This window comes from Tachysurus fulvidraco, chromosome 21 (genome assembly GCF_022655615.1).
Source record: "Tachysurus fulvidraco isolate hzauxx_2018 chromosome 21, HZAU_PFXX_2.0, whole genome shotgun sequence".
Classification (NCBI taxonomy): Eukaryota; Metazoa; Chordata; class Actinopteri; order Siluriformes; family Bagridae; genus Tachysurus; species Tachysurus fulvidraco.
Genome location: NC_062538.1, coordinates 21,574,012 through 21,601,511, shown reverse-complemented (window position 1 = coordinate 21,601,511; position 27,500 = coordinate 21,574,012). Strand labels below are relative to the sequence as shown.

The window sequence follows — 27,500 nt, the reverse complement described above, 5'->3', positions numbered from 1 at the left end:
TTCTAGTTCGATTCTGACCTCATTCGGCTTCCGTATCCTTCCGTATAGTGTTCCGCTTTCCTTATTTGGTCACCGTTTTCTGTACTTGCAAACTCTTGCTGTTGATGATTATTGTTTCTAGTTTGAAATGTTTGTTTGTAGCTTAGCTTCCCGTCTCTCTTGTGATAGCTTGATGAGTTCTCGTTTAAGCGGAATGAAGATCGAATGAGAATCCCGTATGCCGTATGGACCTCATGAAGGTGGTGATGAAAACAAGCTCATTGCTTCACATCTTCTCTTCCTTTTCAATCTCTTCCGCTAGATGGCGTAAGGTTTAGTGTTTTAAGCAACGATATAATACGTTAGACTTGTTGAATTACTAGTTAATGGAGTGTTTATTAACATCAGATAAGAGTCATTGAAGAGAATTCAGGAAGGTTCTTAGTATCACACTGCTGGGTTTTGCGTTGGATATGCGTTGGACACCCGGACAATGGAAAGGTTAAATTCTTCATTCCATCCATCCATCCATCCATCCATCCATCCATCCATCCATCCATCCATCCATCCATCCATCCATCCATCCATCCATCCATCCATCTTCTACTGCTTATCCGGGGCCGGGTCGAGGGGGCAGCAGTCTAAGCAGGGACGCCCAAACTTCCCTCTCCCCAGACACGTCCTCCAGTTCTTCCAGGGGACTTCCCTCTCCCCAGACACTTCCTCCATCTCTTCCAGGGGACTTCCCTCTCCCCAGACACTTCCTCCAGCTCTACCGAGGCGTTCCCAGGCCAGCCAAGAGACATAGTCCCTCCAGCGTGTCCTAGGTTTTCCCCGGGGCCTCCTCCCGGTTTGACATGCCCGGAACACCTCCCCAGGGAAGCATCCAGGAGGCAGCTGACTCCTCTCGATGTGGAGGAGCAGCGGCTCTACTCTGAGCTCCTCCCGAGTGACCGAGCTCCTCACCCTATCTCTAAGGGAGCGCCCAGACGACTCATCTCTGGAGCTCAAGAACCCGAATTTACGGATCCATTTATTACCAATAATATGGCTCCCAGATCACAGACAGATGTATCTCAGGTCATTTCGGTTGAATTTTTTTTTTGTAAATATGATTTTCCATGTAAATGCATCTCACGACGGAAGATGTTTAGCCACATCTTAAAAGTTTGTTGTTTTATATTTTAATTCATGTGCGATTGTTATTCTTTCTTTTTTTTATATATAAACTTTTTAATTTAGCTTAATTTAGTTTTGTTCACAATAAGCTGCACATAACATTTATGAAAGCTCCTAAAAGCATGTTAAGAACAAATTAAATTAAATTCATGACAGAATGGACTCTGGCTAGCTGCTAAGCTTCTCTGAAATATACTCTTTGTGGTAGAATTCCATTAGTGTCCAGTTTGGGAACTCTTGATTATAGGATTACATTAGAATCCTTTTACATGTGGCTCACTGCCAGGTTCGGCTCGCGGGTCGCATCAGCTATATTGGAGTAATGTAGTTCTATTACCGTCTGATCCGTGTCTTTCAACATGGCAAGGAAACGCACAAAACCATGCAATCTGGACTCGGAAGTCTTCTTAAACAAATGTCCAGAATCTCTTAACAATTCAAGAGTTTTCAACTTTTTTAGAATGAGTTCATTCGTTTATTCAAGCGTTTTGATTTGTTGCTGTTATTTTATTATGAACGTGTAACTACATTACAAAGCTGATGCAACAAAAAGAAAAGTTTAATGTCACCACCTAGAGGAAACGCAATCAAACTAACATGATGACCATTTTTGTTTTGTTTGTTTTTTTGTTGTGTTTTTTTGTCTGTGGCATAATTGTACATTTTGGATGGAGCATGCAATAGATAATGTCCATTATGTTGCTTTTCTTTGTTATTAAGTTGTTATTCTGGTGTAAATTCAGATTAAGAAATTTTGATTGTTGACGTTTTGGGGTTACACACTTCCGGCTCCAGCTACTTCCAGCTAATAAGCAATAGCACTATTTATCTGGAATTGTTTAATTTCAATCACCCACATGCTGCAATTCTTTTGTTTCAGGTATTTTTGGTCAAAAGCTGGAGGAAACGGTGCGGTACGAGAGGCGGTATGGGAATAAGTTGGCACCCATGCTGGTGGAGCAGTGTGTGGATTTTATCCGACGCTGGGGGCTGCAGGAGGAAGGTCTGTTCCGTCTCCCCGGGCAGGCCAACCTCGTCAAAGAGCTGCAGGACGCCTTCGACTGCGGAGAGAAACCTGCTTTCGACGGGTGAGAAAAGCTCCAAACTAAAAACTACTCTCTGTAGTTTGTGATGGAAGGTAGGTTTTGGCCCAACAGTAGTAGGTTACTACCCAGAAGGTTGGGGGTTCGGGTAACAGCACGAACAACCAGCCTCTTTTGGGCCCTTTTGCAAGGCCTTTAACTCTCTCTGCTCCAGGGGTCCTGACATTGTTTGCCCATTGATCCCAACTTCAGTATGACAACTAACGGCCGCTTTGTCTTCTTCTTGTATTTTGTCATAACAAATAAAAATCCGGAGAGCTTTAAGAAACTATCCGACATGCAGCTAGTAGCACTGAAATACTCTCTAAACAGGAAATAACAGTGTAAAACTACATGTTAGTTCCATTTTGATTCTGACCCAATTTGGTTTCCACATTCCAAATTAAATTACTGTCTGACCCTTTTTGTGTTCCATGTTCCTTATTGCGTCATTGTTTCCTGAACTGTTATTATTATTGTTGACAGATTACTTGTTTCCTTACTTGTTTTTTAGTTGAAATCGTAAATATAAATAGACTAAAGTAACATTTCAGAGTGTGTGAGGATAGCGAACATGTCGAAAACTCTAATATAAACCGCTAAGTTCTGAAGACCGGAAGATTTCTCTCGGAGTTTGCAGAACCTGTCACGGTTTAGGTCTTTCCGGTAAACATAACTGGATCAGAAACAGCGTGTAAGTGCCTAATTTTAGAATTCTCCATGCTGATGTCTGCAGACTGTCAACATCTTGTGCAGTTCAGCCACTTTCACGTCTGGCACAATTCACTCGAAGCTACCACTGAGACTGTCACTGCTTTTCTGCAAGATGACGACAAAACTGGGGTTTTTTAGTGATCTGATATGTTTATGCATTTTGTTTTGTACTTTAGCTTTAAATTTGAAGGATTAGCAGAATGATGTCAGGATTTTTAAAGTGAAAGATGTTTAGCTCATGATCCAATATGGTAACGATAATAAGGTCGAGATTTAATATCCTGACAGAAGATTCTCCATCTTCTTGCTTCTTTAGTGTCGGTAAAAAAACGAGACACGCTGCATATTTAACGGTTCATATTTAGCGCGACTCGTTCCCCGCCTCCACCGTATGTCCATTTTCTCACCTCCTCTGTCTTTTCCTTTTAATATTCAATTATTCCGTTATTCTGTGCAGTAATACAGACGTGCACACGGTGGCATCTCTGCTGAAGCTCTACCTGAGGGAGCTTCCTGAGCCAGTGATCCCTTTCTGCAAGTACGATGAGTTCCTGGCCTGCACCAAGCTGTTCAGCAAGGACCAGGAAGCAGTGAGTGTCAATCGTGAGGCTGACTAGTCCTGTGTTCACGTATTTACCGTGTTCACGTAACTGGAGATCCGTACCTTTTCCCAGCCGTGGTTTAAGTGACGGCAACAGAGACGAGTGACATTTTCTCAACGAGGTTTGAGAGACGTTATGAGATGTTAGAAAGGAATGAGTAACAATATCTAGAAATACGTTTAACGTTTGGTTAAATTTTATGAAAATAAAATACTAGCTAGATTTGTTTATATACAAGATTTAGCTTTGCTAACATGTCCAGGTGATATGAACCTGATGTTAATTAGGAAAAGTGACCTAGAACATTTAGGGCCTTTTTACACCCGGACACTTCGTGTGTCGTCTCTGATCCGATAGCTATCTGATTTGTTAAAACTGTTCCATTTACATCAGGCCACGTAAACGCGTCTCGGCGAATCGGATATCGATCTGATGTTTCTAATATATTTCACCTCATTTCCGGGGTAATTGAAATGGAACATGCTCCAGCGCTGGTGGGAAAACATATTTGTTTCTGGCGAGATGCGTGACTCGCGAGTCACCTGCGAGTGACGTACTTCCGTTTGGGAGGAGTAAAGCGCTGACATGTGGCTTGAACAACCACACCTGTCTAGTTTCATCTGAAACGCGTCCCAGAGCACCTCCTGAAGGGGTTTGAACAGTCGGATTTATATCCGTCTCAAACCCGTTTTGGTGGGCATTTAGACCTGGTCTTTTTACCATCGGGTAGCTATCGGATCACAGAATACGCATGAAGTGACCAGGTGTAAAAACCCCCTTAGTCCGTTTAATGCATATATCACACGTTATGTTAACTTTTAAGACATTTCTGTGGAAAAGATGAGCAACTGAGCAACGGCTAGCTAGCTAGTTCAGTGATGTGGCTAGCCAACATCAAGGCATAGTGTCATTTTGCTAATAGATATCTATACAGTATATGTTAAAAATCTCCTGTATATTCGCCTGACGTCCCTTCTCTCGTTCTCTATCCTCCCTTACTGACTCAGCATATCAGTCTTTTAATTTCTTCGTTTCTTATCCCTCTTTCCCTCTCTCGCTCCGAGGCTTAGACTCTGGAAAGTGGAAATGCTTTCACAGCGACTTTCAGCTTCACCTTTCAGCTCTCCCGCTGTGATCCTTCGCTCAGGCTGCCTGAGGCTCTGCACTGCTACAGAGCGCAAATGTAATCAAAGTGCACCGGATTCAGTTCGAGTTCTGGCCCCGGTCCAGTTTTTTACCTCATATTTTTTGAGACGTGCCCTTCAGGATTTTAGAAGGTTTAGTAGAAAGTTAAAAATGATGTTAGTGTGGGAAAAAAAAACATATCGACCTCGATAAACCCTGCGATCCGGTCCGACGTACGAGAACCCGATAATGTCGGATTGATGAGTTCTGTGTTTCTTCTCACCTTAGCTTGATAAATGATTCACAGACTAAAGCACTATTCGGACGGGATTAGTTTTACGTGGGGACGTGGAGTAATGCAATTTTACCTCAGGACGTCTGTAATATTAATTGGCCAATTCACACGGGACAAGACATATGGGCAAGTCGTGGCCTAATGGTTAGAGGGTTTGACTCGTAACCCTAAGGTTGTGGGTTCGAGTCTCGGGCCGGCCATGACTGAGGTGCCCTTGAGCAAGGCACCGAAACCCCCAACTGCTCCCCGGGCGCCGCAGCATAAAAATGGCTGCCCACTGCTCCGGGTGTGTGTTCACGGTGTGTGTGTTCACTGCTGTGTGTGTGCACTTTGGATGGGTCAAAAAGCAGAGAACGAATTCTGAGTATGGGTCACCGTACTTAGCCGTATGTCACTTCACATCTCAGTAAAACTAGCAGCAGTGGGAGGGGTAACTCCTTGTCTTCATGTGCGTATGACGTTGCTTCCTGTTTCCTGTTGTAAAACGCGCCAAGAACTACTTTTAAACAGGAAATGACGGAATTTTACCGTACATATTTACAGCGGGTCTATTCGGACGGGATCAGTATTACCTGAGGTAATTTTTCCGGACCTTTTTACAGAAGGTAAAAGTCGCCGTAAACTTTACTGACATTGTCCGTAATGATTACCGAGATGGCACATTCAGACGGGACTAAAATCACAGAGAAGCTCTGGTAATAATTACTTTACCCCCGACGTCACCACGTAGAACTAATCCCGTCCGAATAGGGCTTAATTCTGATTAAATGGAAGAAGTCCGGTACTGAATATTTACTGTGCAAACCCAAGAACAGGGTGAACATTATGACCTAATTTTTGACCAATATTTTACGGACAAATATCTTGCAACTATAATAAAGAGTCAAATAAACACCAATAAAAAGTACTACTGTTAAAGTATAACAAATCATTTTATTTTCAAAAGCAATTGAGTCAGATTGTTCAGTTGACCCATAGGAGTCGATTCTTTCCGCTTCCGAACGACTCGTTCCCATTTTTTTAACATTAAACTTTTTTTTGCAATATTTTTGACTGATCTTTGTTCTTCTTTGCATAATTGTGGCTTAAATCTTATCTTGTCTTCCTTCTAAGTAACAGTGGAGTAGACGATTCTATACACAGAGATCGTGAGTCAAAAACATTTTTCAGGATTCATTCTAACAAACAGCTCACAGATTTAAATTAAATAAATAATTAGATTACACAGGAATTGTAAATTTATCTCTATTGTTTTCCAACAACAAAAGGAAAAAGTCTCAGTTCTGAGAACAACTCTTCATTCTCTCGAATAATGAGCTGATTCGGGGAGTCGATTCTTTTGTGAATGACACATCGCTAGTAGAAATAAAAAAAAATAAAAAAAGACTTTGCAGGTGTTTAATAATAATCAAACACCCAAATCCTGGAGAATGATCTTTCCTGATTTGTTCCATGTAGCTATGAATGTTGACTTTTAATTTAATTTAATTTAATAGAATTCGAAATTTGAAGTCGCCAGTTTAAAGCTAAAACGAACGTGAGCTCACGGGAGTTATTATTTGTACGATTTTTATCGTATAAATAAAATACATTTTTTAAATAATTTACACTGATACAAAAACACAAGATGTAGATCTTAAGGACCGTAATATTAAATTCCTGATACAAGGAAACAAAAAACTGTGGCTTTCTACTACAAGAGGTTAATCTTAGGATCTAATTTTTTTGTACACCCAAAAGTACAGAATGTTCAGATTTGCATTGTCTACAGTATGACGTCTTTGTCTATTTCTTTTTTAGGGAATGAAGGAATTAAGGAGGCAAGTGGAAAGTTTACCTCTAGTCAACTACAATCTACTAAAATACATATGCAGGTATCTAGGTTACATATAGTACAAATAATGTCCCAGGTTTTTCTCTTTCTTTGGCTTATAACTGATTATTCCTTTAGGTTCTTAGATGAAGTGCAGTCGCACTCAGGAGTGAACAAGATGACCGTGCAGAACCTCGCTACTGTCTTTGGTCCAAATATTCTGAGGCCCAAAGTGGAGGATCCAGTAGCGATAATGGAAGGTAAAGTGGTGGAGAAGCAAAATTAATGACCAAAAATCTAATTCTAATTCATTTAACAAATACAGTGGCTTAGCGGTTAGCACGTTCGCCTCACACCTCCAGGGTTGGGGGTTCGATTCCCGTCTCTGCCTCGTGTGTGTGGAGTTTGCATGTTCTCCCCGTGCCTCCGGGTACTCCGGTTTCCTCCCCCGGTCCAAAGACATGCATGGTAGGTTGATTGACATCTCTGGGAAATTGTCCGTAATGTGAGTGTGTGAGTGAATGAGTGTGTGTGTGTGCCCTGTGATGGGTTGGCACTCCGTCCAGGGTGTATCCTGCCTCGATGCCCGATGACGCCTGAGATAGGCACAGGCTCCCCGTGACCCGAGAAGTTCGGATAAGCGATAGAAGATGAATGAATGAATGAATTTAACAAATTATTTCCTTTGTCCTGGCCTTGGGTCTGTTTGTAGGTGCAGTCCTGGTGCAGCAGCTCATGGCTGCACTCATCGGACACCACTCCTCGCTTTTCCCCCCGGACGAAGACAGTCCTGGTGCTCTTGAGATGTGCAACAACAACAACGATCCCCTGAAACGTTCCACCACAGGACAATTGCAAAATAAAGAGAATAACAACACATCTAGCGTGTGTCAGTGCACCTGGGAGGCACCTGAGTCTCCTGGACGGGTTTCTCTAGATAACGGCTCACCTCGTTCGGGCAGCCCAAGAAATGTTCCTACTGTGCCACGCTTCGAAGTCACCCGAAGCCCTCCTCTGACCATAAAGAAGAACCCTGCGTTCATCAAAGGCAGTGGAATCGTCACTAACGGCTCCTTCAGCTCGTCCTCGTCGTCCTCTGCGGAGGAAAAGAGTCCGACCCTGGTGGGGACCGGTGCGCTACAGATGCGTCGCACCGGCGCGCTCAGAACCCCGGGTACCAAGATGGGCGTGCAGAATGGTGGAGTGAGGATGGGTGTGTGCAGCACGGACATTGTTAACGGGACCCTCAATAGCCGAAACGGACTTTGGTCTCCACCTGGAGGTGTGACGTTGCGGGAAGTCAAAGGGCGTGACGCAGAGCAGCAACAGAACCGCCTTTCGACATATGACAACGTTCACATTCAGCAGACTCAGTGCCAACTGGGTCAGCCTTACATGGGCAACACCTGCGAGGACAAGCAGAGTGTGGATAGCGCCACCTGGTCCACATCATCCTGCGAGATCTCGCTGCCAGACGTCTCTGTATCCTGTCGTTCTTCCACTACTACTTGCCCAGAGCAGGAATTTACATTTGAGGACCCTTTGCTGGATGAGGGAGAAAGAAGGAATGCTAATGCTAACACCAACTCCAATGGCGGTGGTCGAAGCAGCAGGGGGACAAGTAGCAGTGAAAACAGTGAGGTGGCATTTCCTGCGAGTGGACACAGTGCCCTCCACAGTCTGGTGGCTAGTCTGAAGCAGGAGATGCTCAAACAGAAGAGTGACTATGATGCCAGGGTAAAGAGGTGAGACTATTTATGCTATATTTATTGAACATTAAATAAACCTTCCTTAGAGTTACATTCAAGCAAGTTTAATAGAATAGTAGTCCTCGCTCGTAAGGACTATTTAGCTGTCGTTGGACTTTTTTAATGCATTTCTATCTTCCTTAAAAAAATTTACAGTCTGGAGCTGCGTAACATCGAGCTGGAAGCTGAGATGCTGAACCTTCATGAGGAGCTGGAGCAGGAGCGCAAGAAGTACACCATGGTAGAGATCAAACTGCGTAATGCAGAGCGTGCCAAAGACGACGCCGAGAAGCGCAACGAGATGCTGCAGAAGGAGATGGAGCAGTTCTTCTCCACCTTTGGAGATCTGACCACTGATCCTCGCAAGCCAGAAAGAGCCAACACCATCTGGATCCAATGAGCACGACTGTACCCAGAACCATATATCTGGACTTGGAAATCCGGAAATGTTGTAGGCTTCAAATGTGACCAAACTGTCAGTACAGGAAGCCCACTGAGCCAAAAATGTGAACACTGGACCAGCCGTGATAAGACGGCGAGATAAGATTGTAACAGTAGGAGAACAGGTGAGGGAGCTGGAACTTACTATTTGGAACTAAGAAGGGAGTCAGAGGTTCTTTGCAGGTGATGTTTGATCCCTGGAAAAAAAATAACAGGGACAACTTGAGAATGTTTCTTTACCCAAAGAAGGAAATAAGAGAACTATTGAAGAACGTGTTGCATTGTGGGTTAGTGAGCTTTTTAATAGACTAGAGCTTTACATGAAGAAGAACCAAGAACATCACATCTTCATCTGTGATCCAACCAAATCATCATGTCCTTGATCTCAGTATCCTTGTTCGGTGTCCTCGTGTACTCTGTGTACTGTATATAAAGCAAAGCAATGCTGAAGAATTTTGAAGCAAAACAGATGTATGTATAAAAAGCCAACTGAAATATTTTAATGTATGTCTGATATTTAAAATGAGGTTTATTGACGTGTCACTTTTTTTTTTATTTTTTTTTTTTTTATATATATATACAAAGCTTTTTTGTCCTGCACTTAGCTTTTTTTTCTGGCCAAAACGGTACTGAAACTAAAAGCCGATGCTGTCCGTTATGGATTTGGTTTATAACCAAAAGCATGCAGAAACACCTGGACATATCGTAGAACATCTGGTAAACACTGTGAAGGAAACAGTCACCTCTTTTTACTCTCTGTTCGCTTTACCGAGTCAAAACGAGGGTCAAAGTTTATCCAGTTGGGCGTGTGCTGATATTCACATTTAAGTATACGGTTTGGTTTGGTACAAAATCTATCTGATTGCCTACAGATTTATATATCTTTAATTTTGCATTAAGGTACAGAACAAATATCAGAAATCTTTCTCACCAAAAATCGACTTGTAGCTGAAAATGTTTCGGTTTATTTTAAATGTTTCATCTGGATTCGTGAGAGAAGATCATTTGGTTCATGACTGAAAAATTCACCGAGTCAAATGGCGAATAACATAAAATGACCGACGGTTTTGCTGAATCAGATCCCGATATGCTGAACAAAAGTGAAGTGTATCTCTCTCAAGAGTAAAGAAAGATTCACCGATTCAAACACTGGATCCTAATGAACCCACGTCGATTGAATCTCATTTGCCCCTTTCCCACCGAGGCAGTTCGAGTGCAGGTTCGGAGCCTAATTTAGAACCAGTTCTTTCTGTTTCGACCGCCAAAGCACCGGCTCCGAACCAGGAAAAGTGGTTCTTAAGTAGCACCAAAACGTTGCTGGTCTAGACTTAAGAACCGCTTGCGTCAGGAGCTGTGGGCGGGGCTACTGTTAGCGCATTTGATAATGTACCTTAAGTATACTCATGTTTAATACACTTTTACTTTACCACGATATAATCAGTTATCAGCACACATGATAGTAGGTAGCTACATGCTAAGGCTAAATTTTTTTCTGTGTTAACGATAAAATAACGTTATGTACTTATACAGATTACATGGAGCTGCACGTATACGTTTTATTCGCCGCGTTTGGATGCCGATGTAGGTTAGCAAAGCCATGAGCATTAACAGTAAAGCAACATCCGCCATTGTTGTTGTGTTTGTGTTTGTCGCTGCTGCGCTAACGTCGCTGGGACACGTGACACGTATACAGTGACGTCACACTCGGCGCTGTGATGGCTCTCTAGCCGGTGGAAAGGCAAACCGGTTCTTAGAAGGTTCGCCATTGGAACCAACTTTGAACCAGCACTAGCGCTAGCTCTGAACCAGCACCCGGTTCTTTCCGGTGGAAAAGAGGCAATTAATGACTAACTGTTTAACTGATTCAGACAGGGTAATGTGAGCAGATCGAATCTCAGTCCTGGGTGAAAGAAGTAGCTTTGCCATATCTACAGACTAAGAAACATACAGATATCATGTAAACCTGAATAAATTATGTATAATAATAATAATCATATATTAAGGCTTTACAGTATACTGATGCTGGTGTCAGTCAAGAATGACTCGTTGAACGGTTGTGAGTGATACTGATTCACATGAATGATTCAGTGTAAATGATTCACAAATATGTCTCAGTTTTTTTGTAGGCAGATTTAATGTTTTAACCTTTTATCAGGGTTTACGATGCTGTTATGTTATTGTACATCGTACATGTTTTTCAAGCTGTATGGACATTTCAGGACCTCCCTAAGGTTGTCCGACATAATGTGACGAAATGTGGAAAGTGCCAAACGCCTCGTCGTGTCCTCGTGATATCGTCCCGATGAGACAGGAACTCAAGGAGCAAGTGGGAATAACGATGTACTGTGGGTTGAATTTCATGATTTGTCCTGGATTTGATTATCAGCACATGCCCAAAACGTCATAGTGATTAATGCTTGTATGGATTCTCTTCGTCCTGTACGTGTTTTCAGGTGTATTTTGGATTTTTACTCCACGCTTTATTGAGCCTGCTGTAGCCACAGACACTCTGTACAATGCCAATTAAATTATATGACCTTATTTTAATGTCAGCCTTTTTTTATTAGCCTAAATGGATGTGTGTAAAACTGGTCAGGCTTTCTGTAGGAGTGGGTGTGACTGGTCAGAGTTTCTGTTGGAGTGGGTGTGACTGGTCAGACTTTCTGTAGGAATGGGCGTGACTGGGCAGACTTAGGAATGGGTGTGACTGGTCAGACTTTCTGTTGGAGTGGGTGTGACTGGTCAGACTTTCTGTTGGAGTGGGTGTGACTGGTCAGACTTTCTGTTGGAGTGGGTGTGACTGGTCAGACTTTCTGTTGGAGTGGGTGTGACTGGTCAGAGTTTCTGTTGGAGTGGGTGTGACTGGTCAGACTTTCTGTTGGAATGGGTGTGACTGGTCAGACTTTCTGTTGGAATGGGTGTGACTGGTCAGACTTTCTGTTGGAGTGGGTGTGACTGGTCAGACTTTCTGTTGGAGTGGGTGTGACTGGTCAGACTTTCTGTAGGAGTGGGTGTGACTGGTCAGACTTTCTGTAGGAGTGGGTGTGACTGGTCAGACTTTCTGTAGGAATGGGCGTGACTGGTCAGACTTTCTGTAGGAGTGGGCATGACTGGTCAGACTTTCTGTAGGAGTGGGTGTGACTGGTCAGACTTAGGAATGGGCGTGACTGGTCAGACTTTCTGTAGGAGTGGGTGTGACTGGTCAGACTTTCTGTTGGAGTGGGCATGACTGGTCAGACTTTCTGTAGGAGTGGGTGTGACTGGTCAGACTTAGGAATGGGCGTGACTGGTCAGACTTTCTGTAGGAGTGGGTGTGACTGGTCAGACTTTCTGTAGGAGTGGGCATGACTGGTCAGACTTAGGAATGGGTGTGACTGGTCAGACTTTCTGTAGGAGTGGGTGTGACTGGTCAGACTTTCTGTAGGAATGGGTGTGACTGGTCAGACTTTCTGTAGGAGTGGGCATGACTGGTCAGACTTAGGAATGGGTGTGACTGGTCAGACTTTTTGTAGGAATGGGCGTGACTGGTCAGACTTTTTGTAGGAATGGGCGTGACTGGTCAGACTTTCTATTGGAGTGGGCGTGACTGGTCATGCTTTCTGTAGGGATGGGTGTGACTGGTCAGACTTTCTGTAGGAGTGGGTGTGACTGGTCAGACTTTCTGTAGGAGTGGGTGTGACTGGTCAGACTTTCTGTTGGAGTGGGCGTGACTGGTCAGACTTAGGAATGGGCATGACTGGTCAGACTTTTTGTAGGAATGGGCGTGACTGGTCAGACTTTTTGTAGGAATGGGCGTGACTGGTCAGACTTTCTGTAGGAGTGGGTGTGACTGGTCAGACTTTTTGTAGGAGTGGGCGTGACTGGTCAGACTTAGGAATGGGCGTGACTGGTCAGACTTTTTGTAGGAATCGGCGTGACTGGCGTGACTGGTCAGACTTAGGAATGGGCGTGACTGGTCAGACTTTCTGTAGGAGTGGGTGTGACTGGTCAGACTTTTTGTAGGAGTGGGCGTGACTGGTCAGACTTAGGAATGGTCGTGACTGGTCAGACTTTTTGTAGGAATCGGCGTGACTGGCGTGACTGGTCAGACTTAGGAATGGGCGTGACTGGTCAGACTTTCTGTTGAAGTGAGTGTGACTGGTCAGACTTTCTGTAGGAATGGGCGTGACTGGTCAGACTTTCTGTAGGAGTGGGTGTGACCAATCAAATTTCAAGTAGGAGTGGGTGGAATAAGCCAAACTTCCTTTTAGCTTGGTTAGGATTAGTCAGATTTTCTGTAGGAGTCAGCAGGAATGGTCTGACTTATTGTAGAAGTGTGCAGGATTGATCAGGTTTCTGATGCAGAGGGTGGTGTTGATCAGGCTTTGTTCAATATACTGTAAGTACAGAAAATATAGTATTATAGACCACAAAAAGACCATAAACTAAATCTTATATGGATTTGTCTATTTAGTGTAAACTGAGCATAAGAGTCAGTGATGAAGCTGAAGCATAATCCCCTTTCCTAATCCTCACCAGATCTTTGTCTTTTCCTTTTTATAAGTCTAAAATGCACCCTATTACAATTAAACTGCACATTTTTTAAAACCCACATAACAAACTGTAGCTTGTTGTCACACTGCATGTTCAGGACTTGAGGAATGCATCGTCTAAAAAAAAATCCCTCTCTCTGCACCTTTCACTCACAGATAATAGGCTTAGAGCAGCCTGACAGCGAATGATCGGCCTGCGAGTTCCCCTCTGAGCTGTTACAGAAGGGAAAGGATCCAGGAATATTTTCACGCCACACTTGATCCAAAGAACACAAACTCAAGTGTACATAATGGCATATTATTTGTGCAAGGACAGTCCTTTGTCGTGTATTATTTGGCTCGAGTTCTGTTTCCTTCTGTTTTTGAATGGGGGAAAAGGCTCAAAAGATGGCGGCGTCCTGCTGAAGGCAAAAGAACGATTCAAATTAAAATCGGCTTCGTTAACACCATGGGAAGGGATTTTTCATAGTTGAAAGAAAGCACCATGGGCAGGCAGCCTATATGCAGTGGCTTACTCAGGCCTGAAAGAGCAATCGAATACATAAACAAAGCCTTGTTTAAAACTACAGGATGGGAGATATGGGAATGTCGCCCTCTCTGGTGGAAATATGTTACTGCACTTTACTTACAGACAGATTTCATAAATTCAGTTTTGCTGTGTTTTTTCTTCACTAAGTAAATTTCTGTGTGTGTGTGTGTGTGTGTGTGTGTGTGTGTGTGTGTGTGTGTGTGTGTGTGTGTGTGTGTGTGTGTGTGTGTGTGTGTGTGTGTGTGTGCGTGCGTGCGTGTGTGTGTGAAAACCACTTACCACAAATTTGTTGTTTAGTTGCCATCAACTGGTTATTTGACTGATCAATTATCAGTGCCAGAAAACATACAAACACCAAACATACAAACAACCAATAAACACCACACAACGTACAGGACAACCAACAAACACCACACAACATACAGAACAACCAACTCACTTAATGTTAGTTAGCTAAAATATTAGCTGGAAAATTGCACCAATATAAGCATAACTCTAGCAAGGTTTTTTAACATGTTAACTGTTAGCATGATATTTATAAAACAACAGAATAATAAATCTTGACTAATATAATAAAGATTAAAATAAATGAACAAATAAATAAATAACCAACAGACCAACTCATCAACACCATCATCAACACTTTCACTACTGGGTAATGATACAAACTCCTCAGTAAGCTGAACATCATGCATCATTCACACCACCGGATTAAAAAAAATAAAAACAAATAAATTAATTACCTTAATTAATTTACCTTAAGAAGCTAAAAGTTGCTCCGTTTTTCATTCTCTCTCCTGATTGGCTGTGCCTCCTGCCAGTCACTGCAGTGTCGTGACGACGGATCCGAGCTGGTGTATGACGTATTCGTGACCATTTTTAAATCGTACCTTATATTTTGCAGGTCTGTTATTCCGAGCATGTCGAGTGTGTTTGTGTGTAATTTGTGTGAGTAAAGCAGCGAGCAGGAGCATTAGTGTAGCACAGGCGTTTGTGTGGTGGTGCCTTCACTTCAAGGGTAACATCTGGTCTGAGTCACTTTCCCTCCATTCATCCTGAGAGCTAATTAAACAAAAAAGTTTCCATTTAAACAGCCTGGTTATCATAGCACCAGGGGGGAAAGCGAATACTGACAAATAATCTTTTTTTTTTCTTCTTTTTTGAAAAGGTCAAGTTGATATGAATGAATCTAAAAGGAGTTTTCATTCATTCATTCATTCATTTATTTTCTACCGCTTATCCGAACTTCTTGGGTCACGGGGAGCCTGTGCCTATCTCAGGCGTCATCGGGCATCGAGGCAGGATACACCCTGTACGGAGTGCCAACCCATCACGGGGCACACACACACTCTCATTCACTCACACACACACACACTACGGACAATTTTCCAGAGATGCCAATCAACCTACCATGCATGTCTTTGGACCGGGGGAGGAAACCGGAGTACCCGGAGGAAACCCCCGAGGCACGGGGAGAAAATGCAAACTCCACACACACAAGGCGGAGGTGGGAATCGAACCCCCAACCCTGGAGGTGTGTGTGAGGCGAACATGCTAACCACTAAGCCAGGGGAGTCAAACTCAAATTCACAGTGGGCCAAAATATAAAAACTGAGATATAGTCACGGGCCAAACTGAATATTTATTGAAAAATGAACTGCAACTGATCTGTAATGTTCAACCTAATTTCATATGGAAACAAACTTTAGGTTTGCTTAAACACAGGATTTGGAACACACAAACACATAAGAAATTAAATTTGAAATAAAAGACACATCAGGCCATCCTTAAAAATATTTTGGTTTGCAGTAACAGTAAAAAAAAGGGTCGGTAGGTAGGTCTATATATATATATATATTTATTATATATAGATTATTATATTATATATATATATATATATATATATATATATATATATATATATATATATATATATTATATATATATATATATTTTTTTTTCAAGTTTCAATGTAAAAAAGTTTTGGTGATGGTGATGACGTAGGTATGACAAACAAATTAGCATATCGTGACGTCACCGACTGGGTCTTCAACCCGTGCCTTCGGGCGCATCATCGCAAACCTTATTTTGATGCTGGACAGTTTTTCCCAGAACTTCGTGCCACGTTAAAGCGGTGTCGAGCTGTTTTAATGATTTTTTTTAGATGTATTATGTTTAATATTATTTTATTGCTTTTGTATTAGTTGTTTGAAGAGTAAAAAAAAAAAGGTCGGTATTAACGCAAATTTACAACCGGCAAGTCGGTCGGACTTAAATTGAGTCGGTCCTAAATTGACGGTCGGTCGGGTTACAGAATATTTTTAAGGACGGCCTCAGTGGTGTTCGTTTCACAAACTTTGACCATACACTTTTTGACAAACTCTCCCTCATTAAAGGGCAGATTTTACACTCTGTGCTGCCACAATAAAGCTTTACAGCAGCTTTTGATTTTGCTTTCATGAACATAGTCTGTCGGGAAACCAGACTTTTTTTTCACCTCCTCCGCCTTCAGGAGCTTCTGCTTTACGTCCAGGTCCTTATACTTCTCATAATGTTTAGTTTCATTGTCTTGTTATGTTCTATTCTTTCGTTACAGACACGTTAGCTCCGTTAGCACACGAGACAAACTGGTTGTTAACGACGGTCAACAGAGAATGAAGGGCGCTTGCTGTTGATGCTTGCTGCAAGGCATTCTGGGATATGTAGTATTAGCGGAGATTTAGCGGACCACGCGGCTAGTCAGCTGTAATTAATGCACATTTGATATGATCTCGCGGGCCAAATATAATGACACCGGCCAGAGTTTGACACCTCTGCACTAAGCCATCATGTCCTTCTATTAAAAGGAGTTTGTTTTTTAATTTAATTTTAGCTGCTGATAAAAGTGCAGATATTATTCAAAATAATCAAACATTCGTTCGATCCTCAGGGAAAGGCAGCAGACTAACACGCTGAATTGGGCCCTGATTTTAAATAATGGGGGCTAAAATAATGGGGTTCGTTCTTAAATGTTTTATAAAAAATAGCATTCAAATTGGGCTGAATTTCATTCTGATAACCGCACATGACAGATTCAGTGTCTGCTTCGTGCTGTGGATGTGCATTAAAGGAAAACCAAGTTCAGGGCCAAAGGAAATGTTTATTTTCAACCACATACATATATTTATTTACACATGGAGTACCTTTAAAATGTCGAGCGCCAACGGCACTTAATGAAGCTGTTTATTAATTGTCCCTTTTATGTGTTTGTATATTAATCTGAGCTTTAATAAGAATTCAAAATACTTTCTCATTCATCAGAGAGAGAGAGAGAAAGAGACAGAAACAAACAGAGAGAGAGAGAGAGATGTGTGTGCATGTGTTTGTGTGTGTCTGAAAGAGGGGAAGAGAGAGAGACAAAAAGACAGAATCAGAAATAGACAGAAACAAACAGAGAGAGAGAGAGATTTTGTGTGTGTGAGAGAGAGAGAGAGAGAGATTTGTGTGTGGGTGAGAGAGAGAGAGAGAAAAGAGAGAGAGAGAGATGTGACTGTGTCTGAAAGAGAGAGAGAGAAAGAGACAGAATCAGAGACAGAAACAAACAGAGAGAGAGATTTGTGTGTGTGTGTGAGAGGGAGAGAAAGAGACAGAATCAGAAAGAGACAGAAACAAACAGAGAGAGAGAGATGTGTGTGCATGTGTTTGTGTGTGTCTGAAAGAGGGGAAGAGAGAGAGACAAAAAGACAGAATCAGAAATAGACAGAAACAGAGAGAGAGAGAGAGATTTTGTGTGTGTGTGTGAGAGAGAGAGAGAGATTTGTGTGTGTGAGAGAGAGAGAGAGATTTGTGTGTGGGTGAGAGAGAGAGAGAGAAAAGAGAGAGAGAGATGTGACTGTGTGTCTGAAAGAGAGAGAGAGAAAGAGACAGAATCAGAGACAGAAACAAACAGAGAGAGAGATTTGTGTGTGTGTGTGAGAGGGAGAGAAAGAGACAGAATCAGAAAGAGACAGAAACAAACAGAGAGAGAGAGATGTGTGTGCATGTGTTTGTGTGTGTCTGAAAGAGGGGAAGAGAGAGAGACAAAAAGACAATCAGAAATAGACAGAAACAAACAGAGAGAGAGAGAGATTGTGTGTGTGTGTGTGTGTGAGAGAGAGAGAGAGAGAGAGAGATTTGTGTGTGTGAGAGAGAGAGAGAGAGAGAGAGAGATTTGTGTGTGGGTGAGAGAGAGAGAGAAAAGAGAGAGAGAGATGTGACTGTGTGTCTGAAAGAGAGAGAGAGAAAGAGACAGAATCAGAGACAGAAACAAACAGAGAGAGAGATTTGTGTGTGTGTGTGTGTGTGTGTGTGTGTGTGAGGGAGAGAGAGAGAGATATGTGTGCATGTGTCTGTGTTTGAAAGAGAGGAAGAGAGAGAGAGAGTAAAGAGACACAATCAGAAAGAGACAAAAACAGAGAGAGAGAGAAGAGAGAGAGACAAAAAGAGACAGAATAAAAAATAGACAAAAACAGAGAGGTGTGTGTGTGTGAGAGAGAGAGAAAAAGAGAGAAAGAGTGAAAGAGACAAAGATAGAGACAGAGAGAGACACACAGAGACAGAGCTTTTTTGCAAGACAGCAGTACAAATTCACATGACTATGAGAGTTGTTATGTTCACTTCACCACACAGATATTTAGACGACTCCTCACATCCTGTCTGTACTGAGACGACTTATTGTGTGATTGTGACGTTGCTTTAAAACGAAACCTGAATCAAAAATACAAACGAATGATGCACCACTGATTAGAGCTGTCTGTATTGCTGTGTTGATTATTATTATTATTATTATTATTATTATTATTATTATTATTAAATATACTAAATAAATGAACTAAACGAATCAAAACTTTGACATTTTTAAACAATGAAAGCAGAAAACATCGTCACCGTTCAGAACGGACGATTTTTTTTTTTTAGTTACATGAAATCACTGAGTAAAGCATCTGGTCCTCGTGTCCTCCGGCAACATTCACACGTCTTAAAAACATCAGAGACAACAGAACCCAGGCTTCTTCCACCAGCTCAAAGAGGATCCTGAGACCTTTCTGGATAAAGAAAAGAAGCGAAGAGCCAAACAGAGTGAACCAGCGTGTGAAGGTAGAGCGAAGCCGGGTGTGTCGTGTATCGTTAATAACATCAGCTCTTCATTCAGCATCATTACAGCTACGGTTTATTTCGTTCATGCCTGATAAAGCATCAGATGCATCAAAAAAAAAAAAAAGTCAAAATATAATTACTATAAAAAAAAAAACACACACACACATCAGATGACATTCAACGTTAACCACAACACTGTCATGTCATTCATTTCTGGAGACATTTGGAGTAAAAAGTCTCTTATTGTGACGAATAAAATCCAGGCCGAACGTCGTCCGAGAGAACGCCAACCTACAAACGTTTGTCGTGTTTGTTTGGAGAAATTTGCCTTAGACACGTGACACGAGTTTTACAGGATGGTTCGAACGAATTGTTTTATAAAACTTCAGATTTTCATCGTCAGCACAGGATGAGTTATAGATGTGGCACCAGTGCGAAGAAATTTAAAAGATTTGAAGAAAAAAAAACAAGATCAACCCTGTTTCTGATGTAGATATTAATGTGTGTGTGTGTGTGTGTGTGTGTGTGTGTGTGTGTGTGTGTGTGTGTGTGTGTGTATGTGTATGATTTAATAAACCAACCTGAATAGATAACAGAACAGTTTACAACTAGTTACAATTGAAATACAAACATTACTATTCTCTATGTGTGTGTGTGTGTGTGTGTGTGTGTGTGTGTGTGTGTGTGTGTGTGTGTGTGTGTGTGTGTGTGTGTGTGTGTATGTGTATGATTTAATAAACCAACCTGAATAGATAACAGAACAGTTTACAACTAGTTACAATTGAAATACAAACATTACTATTCTCTATGTGTGTGTGTGTGTGTGTGTGTGTGTGTGTGTGTGTGTGTGTCCACCCTGTTGTAAAAGTGTTTTATTTATAGCCTGGAGACTTGTCAGAACCCGTCACAGTGTGGTTACATTCACATTGTTGTCTTTTCATTTCTCAGATAAAAAGTGAAAGCAACATGTCAGCACCTTCGTATCATCATCATCATCATCATCAGTGTTTCAAATGTCAGTATTTACAACAGACATCCGCACATCTCGCATCGGCCATGCAAATAAAATATAAATATTACATATGGTGTGAACGGTGCTAAGGAAAATCGCTCAGTCATTTTACTTGTAGAGGTTTGGAGCGGTTTCTTAAACACGACCGTTAGCATTCGGCGTGTACTCGAATGTCTTAAAAATAAAAATCATTTCAGAAATAAGTCAATTACAGATGTTTGGCCTCTACATTTTTTATCTTCAGAATTAACAATACATTTTCTACACACACACACAGTACCAGGAAAAGAGAAAAACAAGAAAACAACAACAACAAAAAATATTCTTAGGTATTCCTCAGATTTCAACATTTGGCCCAATTAAATTTGTTGTCGTGATGCGATTTAAGTTATGTTTCTCACATTAAGTAAAAGCCCCCAAAAAAACAGACTGTTCAAACTTACAAATAAAATGAGTCAGAAACCCAGAATGGTGTCTTTAAAGATACATTGCTCAGGCCCATTATTCCACTGATAGTAGCCTTTCTGGGTACATAAAATAAAATATAATAATAAAAAAAACAACAACAAAAAAAACGGTACATTTCAGTTAAATAGTAAGAATTTAAAGGTATAATTCGTGTCAACTGTGCTGAGACAGACTCGCACTGTCTCTTTTGTTGAACAGTACATTAAATAAACAGTGGCTTTAATCATTATTGTAGGTATTCCTCAGGGTTCAATGTTAGGGCCAATAAAATTTGACTTTGAAATTACGAAGCCCCTCCCTGGTGACACACCGACTTATTAATAAGAAGAATGCATGACCACAGCTTAGTGATGTGTGAGAACTGAACATAAGTCTTAATAAGTCTTAACGACAATGGTCATGTGATCATGTTGTTCGTGTGTCTCGCGTATACAGCGTTTCACGGTAAACGATACAAGCCTGGACAAAAGCTGCCACATGTCTGGTTTAGCAGTGTAGAGAAGTTTACATGGACATTGTCACCCTAGACAAGTCTCAGTCTCATTTGTAAGCACCTCAGTGTCAGGTGTCCATCTGTTGCTCTTTGTACCTTAGTCTCCATCATGTTTTGCCTTCTATCTCGAGTACAGTTCATTTATTTCTTTATTAACATCTTTTCTATTACACTGATGCTGAGTCTCAGTTCCCGACATCTGCACTTAATTATCTTGCTCGCTTTCATTACTTACATTACTTCATTATCTCGTTCCTTTTTTTCTTTGTCATGGCTAAGACTTTATTATCTCATTACTCACATTACCTAATTATCTCATTCTCCTGTGTTACTAAGTCATGTCCATGATTTACTTATCTCATTCTATCATGTTACTAAGTAGTGCCATGATCTAATTATCTCATTCTCCTGTGTTACTAATTAGTGAATATGACTTCATTATCTCATTCTCTCATGTTACTAGTTAGTGAACAGAACCTAATTATCTCATTCCCTTGCAGTAGTAAGTAGTGGCCATGATTTCGCTACATAGCTACGAGATCATTATATTGTGAACCTACTTAACTATGACTTAAAGATCTTGTTACTCACAGTAAATTATTTAATTCCTTCATAGTACTAAATATTGGTCATAATTTATTTATCTCATTCTGTCACATAGGTTATTGCTATAGCTTAATTTTCCCATACTTTACTAAGCCATGGTGATGACTTAATTGTCTCATTTTCCCACTTACATTATTAACTAGTGATTTATTTAGTCTGATCTTTTGCCATTGGTAAAAGATAATTATCTTGTTCCCTTTAATAATTGGTGTTTATGAATTTATCTCATTCCCTTGATTTAGTAGTAATTTGTTTATAATAAGTCATGGCTACAAGATAATTATCTCATTCCCTTGCTTTAATAGTAATTTGTTTATAATAAGTCATGGCTACAAGATAATTATCTTATTTCCTTGCTTTGGAACTAATTTGTTTATAATAAGTCATGGCTATAAGATAATTATCTCATTCCCTTGCTTTAATAGTAATTTGTTTAGAATAAGTCATGGCTACAAGATAATTATCTCGTTCACTTGCTTTAATAGTAATTTGTTTATAATAAGTCATGGCTACAAGATAATTATCTCATTTCCTTGCTTTGGTAGTAATTTGTTTATAATAAGTCATGGTTACAAGATAATTATCTCGTAATAAGTCATGGCTATAAGATAATTATCTCATTCCCTTGCTTTACTAGTAATTTGTTTATAATACGTCATGGCTATAAGATAATTATCTCATTCCCTTGCTTTAATAGTAATTTGTTTATAATAAGTCATGGCTACAAGATAATTATCTTATTTCCTTGCTTTGGAACTAATTTGTTTATAATAAGTCATGGCTATAAGATAATTATCTCGTTCCCTTGCTTTAGTAGTAATTTGTTTATAATAAGTCATGGCTACAAGATAATTATCTCATTCCCTTGCTTTAGTAGTAATTTGTTTATAATAAGTCATGGCTACAAGATAATTATCTCATTCCCTTCCTTTAGCAGTAATTAGTTTATAATAAGTCATGGCTATAAGATAATTATCTCGTTCCCTTGCTTTAATAGTAATTTGTTTATAATAAGTCATGGCTACAAGATAATTATCTTATTTCCTTGCTTTGGAACTAATTTGTTTATAATAAGTCATGGCTATAAGATAATTATCTCATTCCCTTGCTTTAGTAGTAATTTGTTTATAATAAGTCATGGCTACAAGATAATTATCTCATTTCCTTGCTTTAATAGTAATTTGTTTATAATAAGTCATGGCTACAAGATAATTATCTCGTTCACTTGCTTTAATAGTAATTTGTTTATAATAAGTTATGGCTACAAGATAATTATCTCATTTCCTTGCTTTGGTAGTAATTTGTTTATAATAAGTCATGGTTACAAGATAATTATCTCGTAATAAGTCATGGCTATAAGATAATTATCTCATTTCCTTGCTTTACTAGTAATTTGTTTATAATACGTCATGGCTACAAGATAATTATCTCGTTCCCTTGCTTTAATAGTAATTTGTTTATAATAAGTCATGGCTACAAGATAATTATCTCATTTCCTTGCTTTGGTAGTAATTTGTTTATAATAAGTCATGGTTACAAGATAATTATCTCGTAATAAGTCATGGCTATAAGATAATTATCTCATTCCCTTGCTTTACTAGTAATTTGTTTATAATACGTCATGGCTATAAGATAATTATCTCATTCCCTTGCTTTAGTAGTAATTTGTTTATAATAAGTCATGGCTACAAGATAATTATCTCGTTCCCTTGCTTTAGTAGTAATTTGTTTATAATAAGTCATGGCTACAAGATAATTATCTCATTCCCTTGCTTTAGTAGTAATTTGTTTATAATAAGTCATGGCCACAAGATAATTATCTCATTCCCACACATTACTGAGTCCTGGCCAGGCCTTGTTTTTATAATGCAGAGATGTCACCAGCAGGGCCCTGAAGAAACCGTAACTTTACTACAGAAAAGTCAAATCTGAAGGAAAATACGGTTTAAAAAATGACCACTCTTAGGAATCAGAAACGGCTCGAATCAGTTTAACAATCGGTGTAAGCAAACCAAAAAATGTGCGTTTCATTCCTTTATTAAAATGATTCGGTACACAGGTCAAATCAGACAAGTACAGGTAAAAAAAAAAAAAAAAAAATTAGAGGATCCATTATTTCACTGTGTACTTCATGACATTTATTGAATAAGGCTTATCATTAACCTAGAACTGAAAAAAAAAAAAACATCAGGCTCGTGAGTAAAGGTTGAGGTTTCATTTACAATACATTATTTAGAAATGCAACAATTATATGTCAGGGTTCATTCTTTTTTTTTTTTTCACAGGACAGGGAAGGAGATGAGATCTTTTTTTTTTGGAGATCTGGTGATTATGTGCATACTTAGACAAAGAGGTTAGAAGAAGGAAGAGACCCGACAAACCAGGCACCGCCGACGTACGACAACATCTCTGAATTACCTGCAATGTTCAAACTGTGACAAAGCCACCGCCTGTGCAACCTCGCCCCGACCTCCTCCTCCTGCCTCCACACTCGCTTCACTGCTCATAGAATTATTTTGGATAAATAAGGAGGAAACTGCATTATTTCAAAGGCACTACCCGAATTCAAGCAAACGCATGCGCTCGGTAAATAAAACCCACTTCTTTCGGATTCCTAGGTTTAGGTAGTAAGTCCGCTTGGATTCCATTCAGACAAAAAGATGTCAAGGATGGATAGTTAGATGGACGTGCATCGGGAACGAGGAAATGAAACGATTCGAACGGGAAGCTAAGAGGTACTGTATTGTCGACACGTCGCTCGTTCCCAGGTATGAAAAAGAAAGACTTTTCCCTGAACATGCAGCAGCCGCAAGAGAATCGATCCGAGGTGTCAAAGGTCAGGGAACCACATGCAAAGCAGCGAGTAAGGCGGAACAGCGGCTCGAATCCACGCATGCTCGTAGCACGCTCAACACGCTCGGAGCAAACGTGATGACGTGTAAATGCACCTGAACTACAAAACTGTGAAAAAAAAATACTAACTGGAAAATAGGATGGAGGTCAGGGTTGCCAGGTCAATATGTTTTACCTAAATCCACAAACTTTGTTTCTAAACTAGCCATAATTGGTGTAAAAACTACAATCCTGGCAACCCTGATGAAGTTTTTTTTGTTTGTTTGTTTTTGTTTTTTTTTTTACTAATGTATGACAGTATTTGTTCCCTTGCGATGGCTTCTTGCAGAACAAAGAGACACAAGTGATCCGTTTCCCTCACAGCTTCCAGCAGATTTCATTTTCGTACATCGGTATACAAATATACTGGGTTATGCTCATATTTAGTGTTTTATTCATTACTTTCTTTCTTCCCTCTGGTCATGCAAGAAGACTACAAGCAAGGGTAACTAAATGTGAAAGTGGTGATGTGGCAAGGTGCGCAAGACAACTCCCGATACTGGCCGTCAGTCCCATCCGTGCCTTGTGTAGCTGTACAGAATTACATATATACAAGAGATCCAGGGTTATTATTTACGTTCACACCCAGAAAAAAAATAGAAAACGTCTTCGGGTCAAAGTCGGCTGCTTAAAGGGGTTCAGCGCAAACGGATCCGTCGTATAACAGGGAAATGATATTTATCTATAAGTTGGAGTAGCGAGAAACACAAAAGCCCACCTTGCCACATGGACCGAAGGAGCACAGAAAGCTTGCGGTTTACTCGGGATCATCCAGGGTTACGGAATAACGCACACTTCACAGAGATGCCTCGGTAAGCATTATTATTATTATTATAGTTATTATTATTATTATAATCGTTTCGTTATCAGATGCCATATGAAGGAGGAATAATGCAAAGCAACTAGTGAGGGATTCATAAATATACACATACATCGGCATTTTCCGTTTTTGTTTTTTTTTTTCCATTTTGCTTTGAAGAATAATGCAGGCTTAAAGATCTACAGGATTTTCCTGTAAAGTTATTCCTAAATTTATCGGTAAATAGGATCGGTGTCAGATAGGTTTTTTTTTTCTTTTCGTGAGATCATTCGGATCACCTCCTAAAGAAGGCGGGGTTGCGCAGGCAGGCGGTTAGTCACCTGCAGCAGCCGAGCGGCCCGGCTGAGGTCTCCAAGCTGCTGTCTGTGTCGGAGGCCAGGGTCTGGTCGGTGCTCATGGACGAGATGTCGTTGACGGACGAGGACGGAGGGAGGCTTTCGCTGCTGTTCACGGCTGCACCTGTGCTACGGGGAAGGAGCGGAGAGGAGGAAATGGTTATAACGAAAATAATGGACTCGCGTCTCATGTCTGCATCGTGCTTCCTTGCATCGACATTTACTAGATTATTAAATTATGACATCGTCTCAAGTCAAGTGTGTTAATGAGAACTAGCACAAAACACAGTATGCTGACCAGGTTATTTTCCCAACTTGGCTAATTAGCTTGTGAAACTTCTGAAACACATGAAGTCAGTCAGCTGCATTTATTCCCTCTGATAATACAGTGTGATCTGCCATCTTATGTAGACATGAGACTACAGAAGCCCACGAGTTGTCAATGTAGCTGTGACTGAGGGAGGGAGGGAGGGAGGGAGAGAGAGAGAGAGAGAGAGAGAGAGAGAGAGAGAGAGACAGAAAGAGACAGAGAGAGAGAGAAAGAGAGACAGAGAAAGAGAGAGGGACAGAGAGAGACACAGAGAGAGAAAGAGACAGAGAGAGAGTCTGAGAGACACAGAGAGAGAAAGAGACAGAGAAAGAGAGACAGAGAGACAGAGACAGAGAGAGTCACAGAGAGAGAGGGAGAGAGAGAGAGGGAGAGAGAGAGAGACACAGAGAGAGAAAGAAACAGAGAGAGCGAGAGAGACAGAGAGAGACACAGAGAGAGAGAGAGAGACAGAGAGTCACAGAGAGTGAGAGAGAGAGAGAGAGAGAGAGAGTGTGAGAGAGAGAGCGAGAGAGAGAGAGCGAGACAGAGAGAGAGACAGAGAGAGAGTGTGAGGGAGAGAGAGTGAGAGAGAGAGCGAGAGAGAGAGACAGAGAGAGAGAGCGAGACAGAGAGAGAGTGTGAGGGAGAGAGAGTGAGAGAGAGAGAGATAGAGAGAGAGAGACAGAGAGACAGAGAGAGAGTATGCCCCTCCCACTCAAAGTTCATGCCCAATCCTGCTGTGTTTGATTCATCTAAAAATCCAAATTAATGAAATATCCCACGAAGCTATTCACTCACTATATTTTCATACAATTGTCACAGTGTAAGATTCAGTCATGTGACGAACGACTGAAACACAACAACAGATGGAAAAACAGACAAGACGGCAACAAACACCGTGACGATGAAGGACAAATCGCACAACTGTGAGAATTGTGACTGCTCAATTAACCAGATGCTGCATCTGATTCCAACATAATGATGGCTCCTGTTAGGTCAGTGAATCAGTGAATCAGTGAATCAGATTATTTATTTGACTCATGAGTTGAATCTCGACTCTCAAAACAAACTCTTGCTATTTTGTTGTAAATACAAAGTAAGATATTTTGGAAGGAAGGGATTTTTAAATGAAACGAGTTTCTACCACAGAGGAAGCTTTTATTCTTAGTTTTATTTGATTCAGTTACTAAAAACCTGACCACACATTTTCGATACGTTCAGAGGATATAAATTCATTCGCACGAATACGACGGACATTTTGGATCAATCGACACTAACGTCTGTACTCATACACGTGAAAAAAAACCACTCGTATTAGACTGTCAGCAATCAGAGCTGATCTGAAGCGTCTCCTTCTCGACTCGCTACGTCAGATCAAGCTCACAGAGACACTAGATGGAGCTGATGCGC

The 27,500-nt window shown here is 40.8% G+C and overlaps 2 protein-coding genes across 12 annotated transcripts in view; one reads left to right on the top strand and one right to left on the bottom strand.

Moving 5' to 3' along the window:
- The window catches only part of arhgap24 (Rho GTPase activating protein 24), a 17,320-nt gene extending 7,763 nt beyond the window's left edge, over positions 1-9,557 (top strand). The window contains exons 3-8 of the mRNA XM_027164536.2: positions 2,039-2,246; positions 3,412-3,544; positions 6,777-6,850; positions 6,928-7,049; positions 7,502-8,534; positions 8,694-9,557. Of these exons, the coding sequence (XP_027020337.2) occupies positions 2,039-2,246; positions 3,412-3,544; positions 6,777-6,850; positions 6,928-7,049; positions 7,502-8,534; positions 8,694-8,937 (1,814 nt within the window). The 3' untranslated portion in view covers positions 8,938-9,557. The remainder of the gene's footprint in view (positions 1-2,038; positions 2,247-3,411; positions 3,545-6,776; positions 6,851-6,927; positions 7,050-7,501; positions 8,535-8,693) is intronic.
- A 10,090-nt stretch (positions 9,558-19,647) lies between these two features.
- The window catches only part of mapk10 (mitogen-activated protein kinase 10), a 39,317-nt gene continuing 31,464 nt past the window's right edge, over positions 19,648-27,500 (bottom strand). For 8 of the 11 annotated variants that reach the window (XM_027164728.2, XM_027164883.2, XM_027164806.2 and 5 more), the window contains one exon: positions 19,648-25,904. In XM_027164728.2, the coding sequence (XP_027020529.1) occupies positions 25,762-25,904 (143 nt within the window). In that variant the 3' untranslated portion in view covers positions 19,648-25,761. Of the gene's footprint in view, positions 25,910-27,500 lie in introns of all 11 variants that reach the window. The other 3 variants (XM_027165298.2, XM_027165256.2, XM_027165370.2) reach the window with 3 other exon arrangements.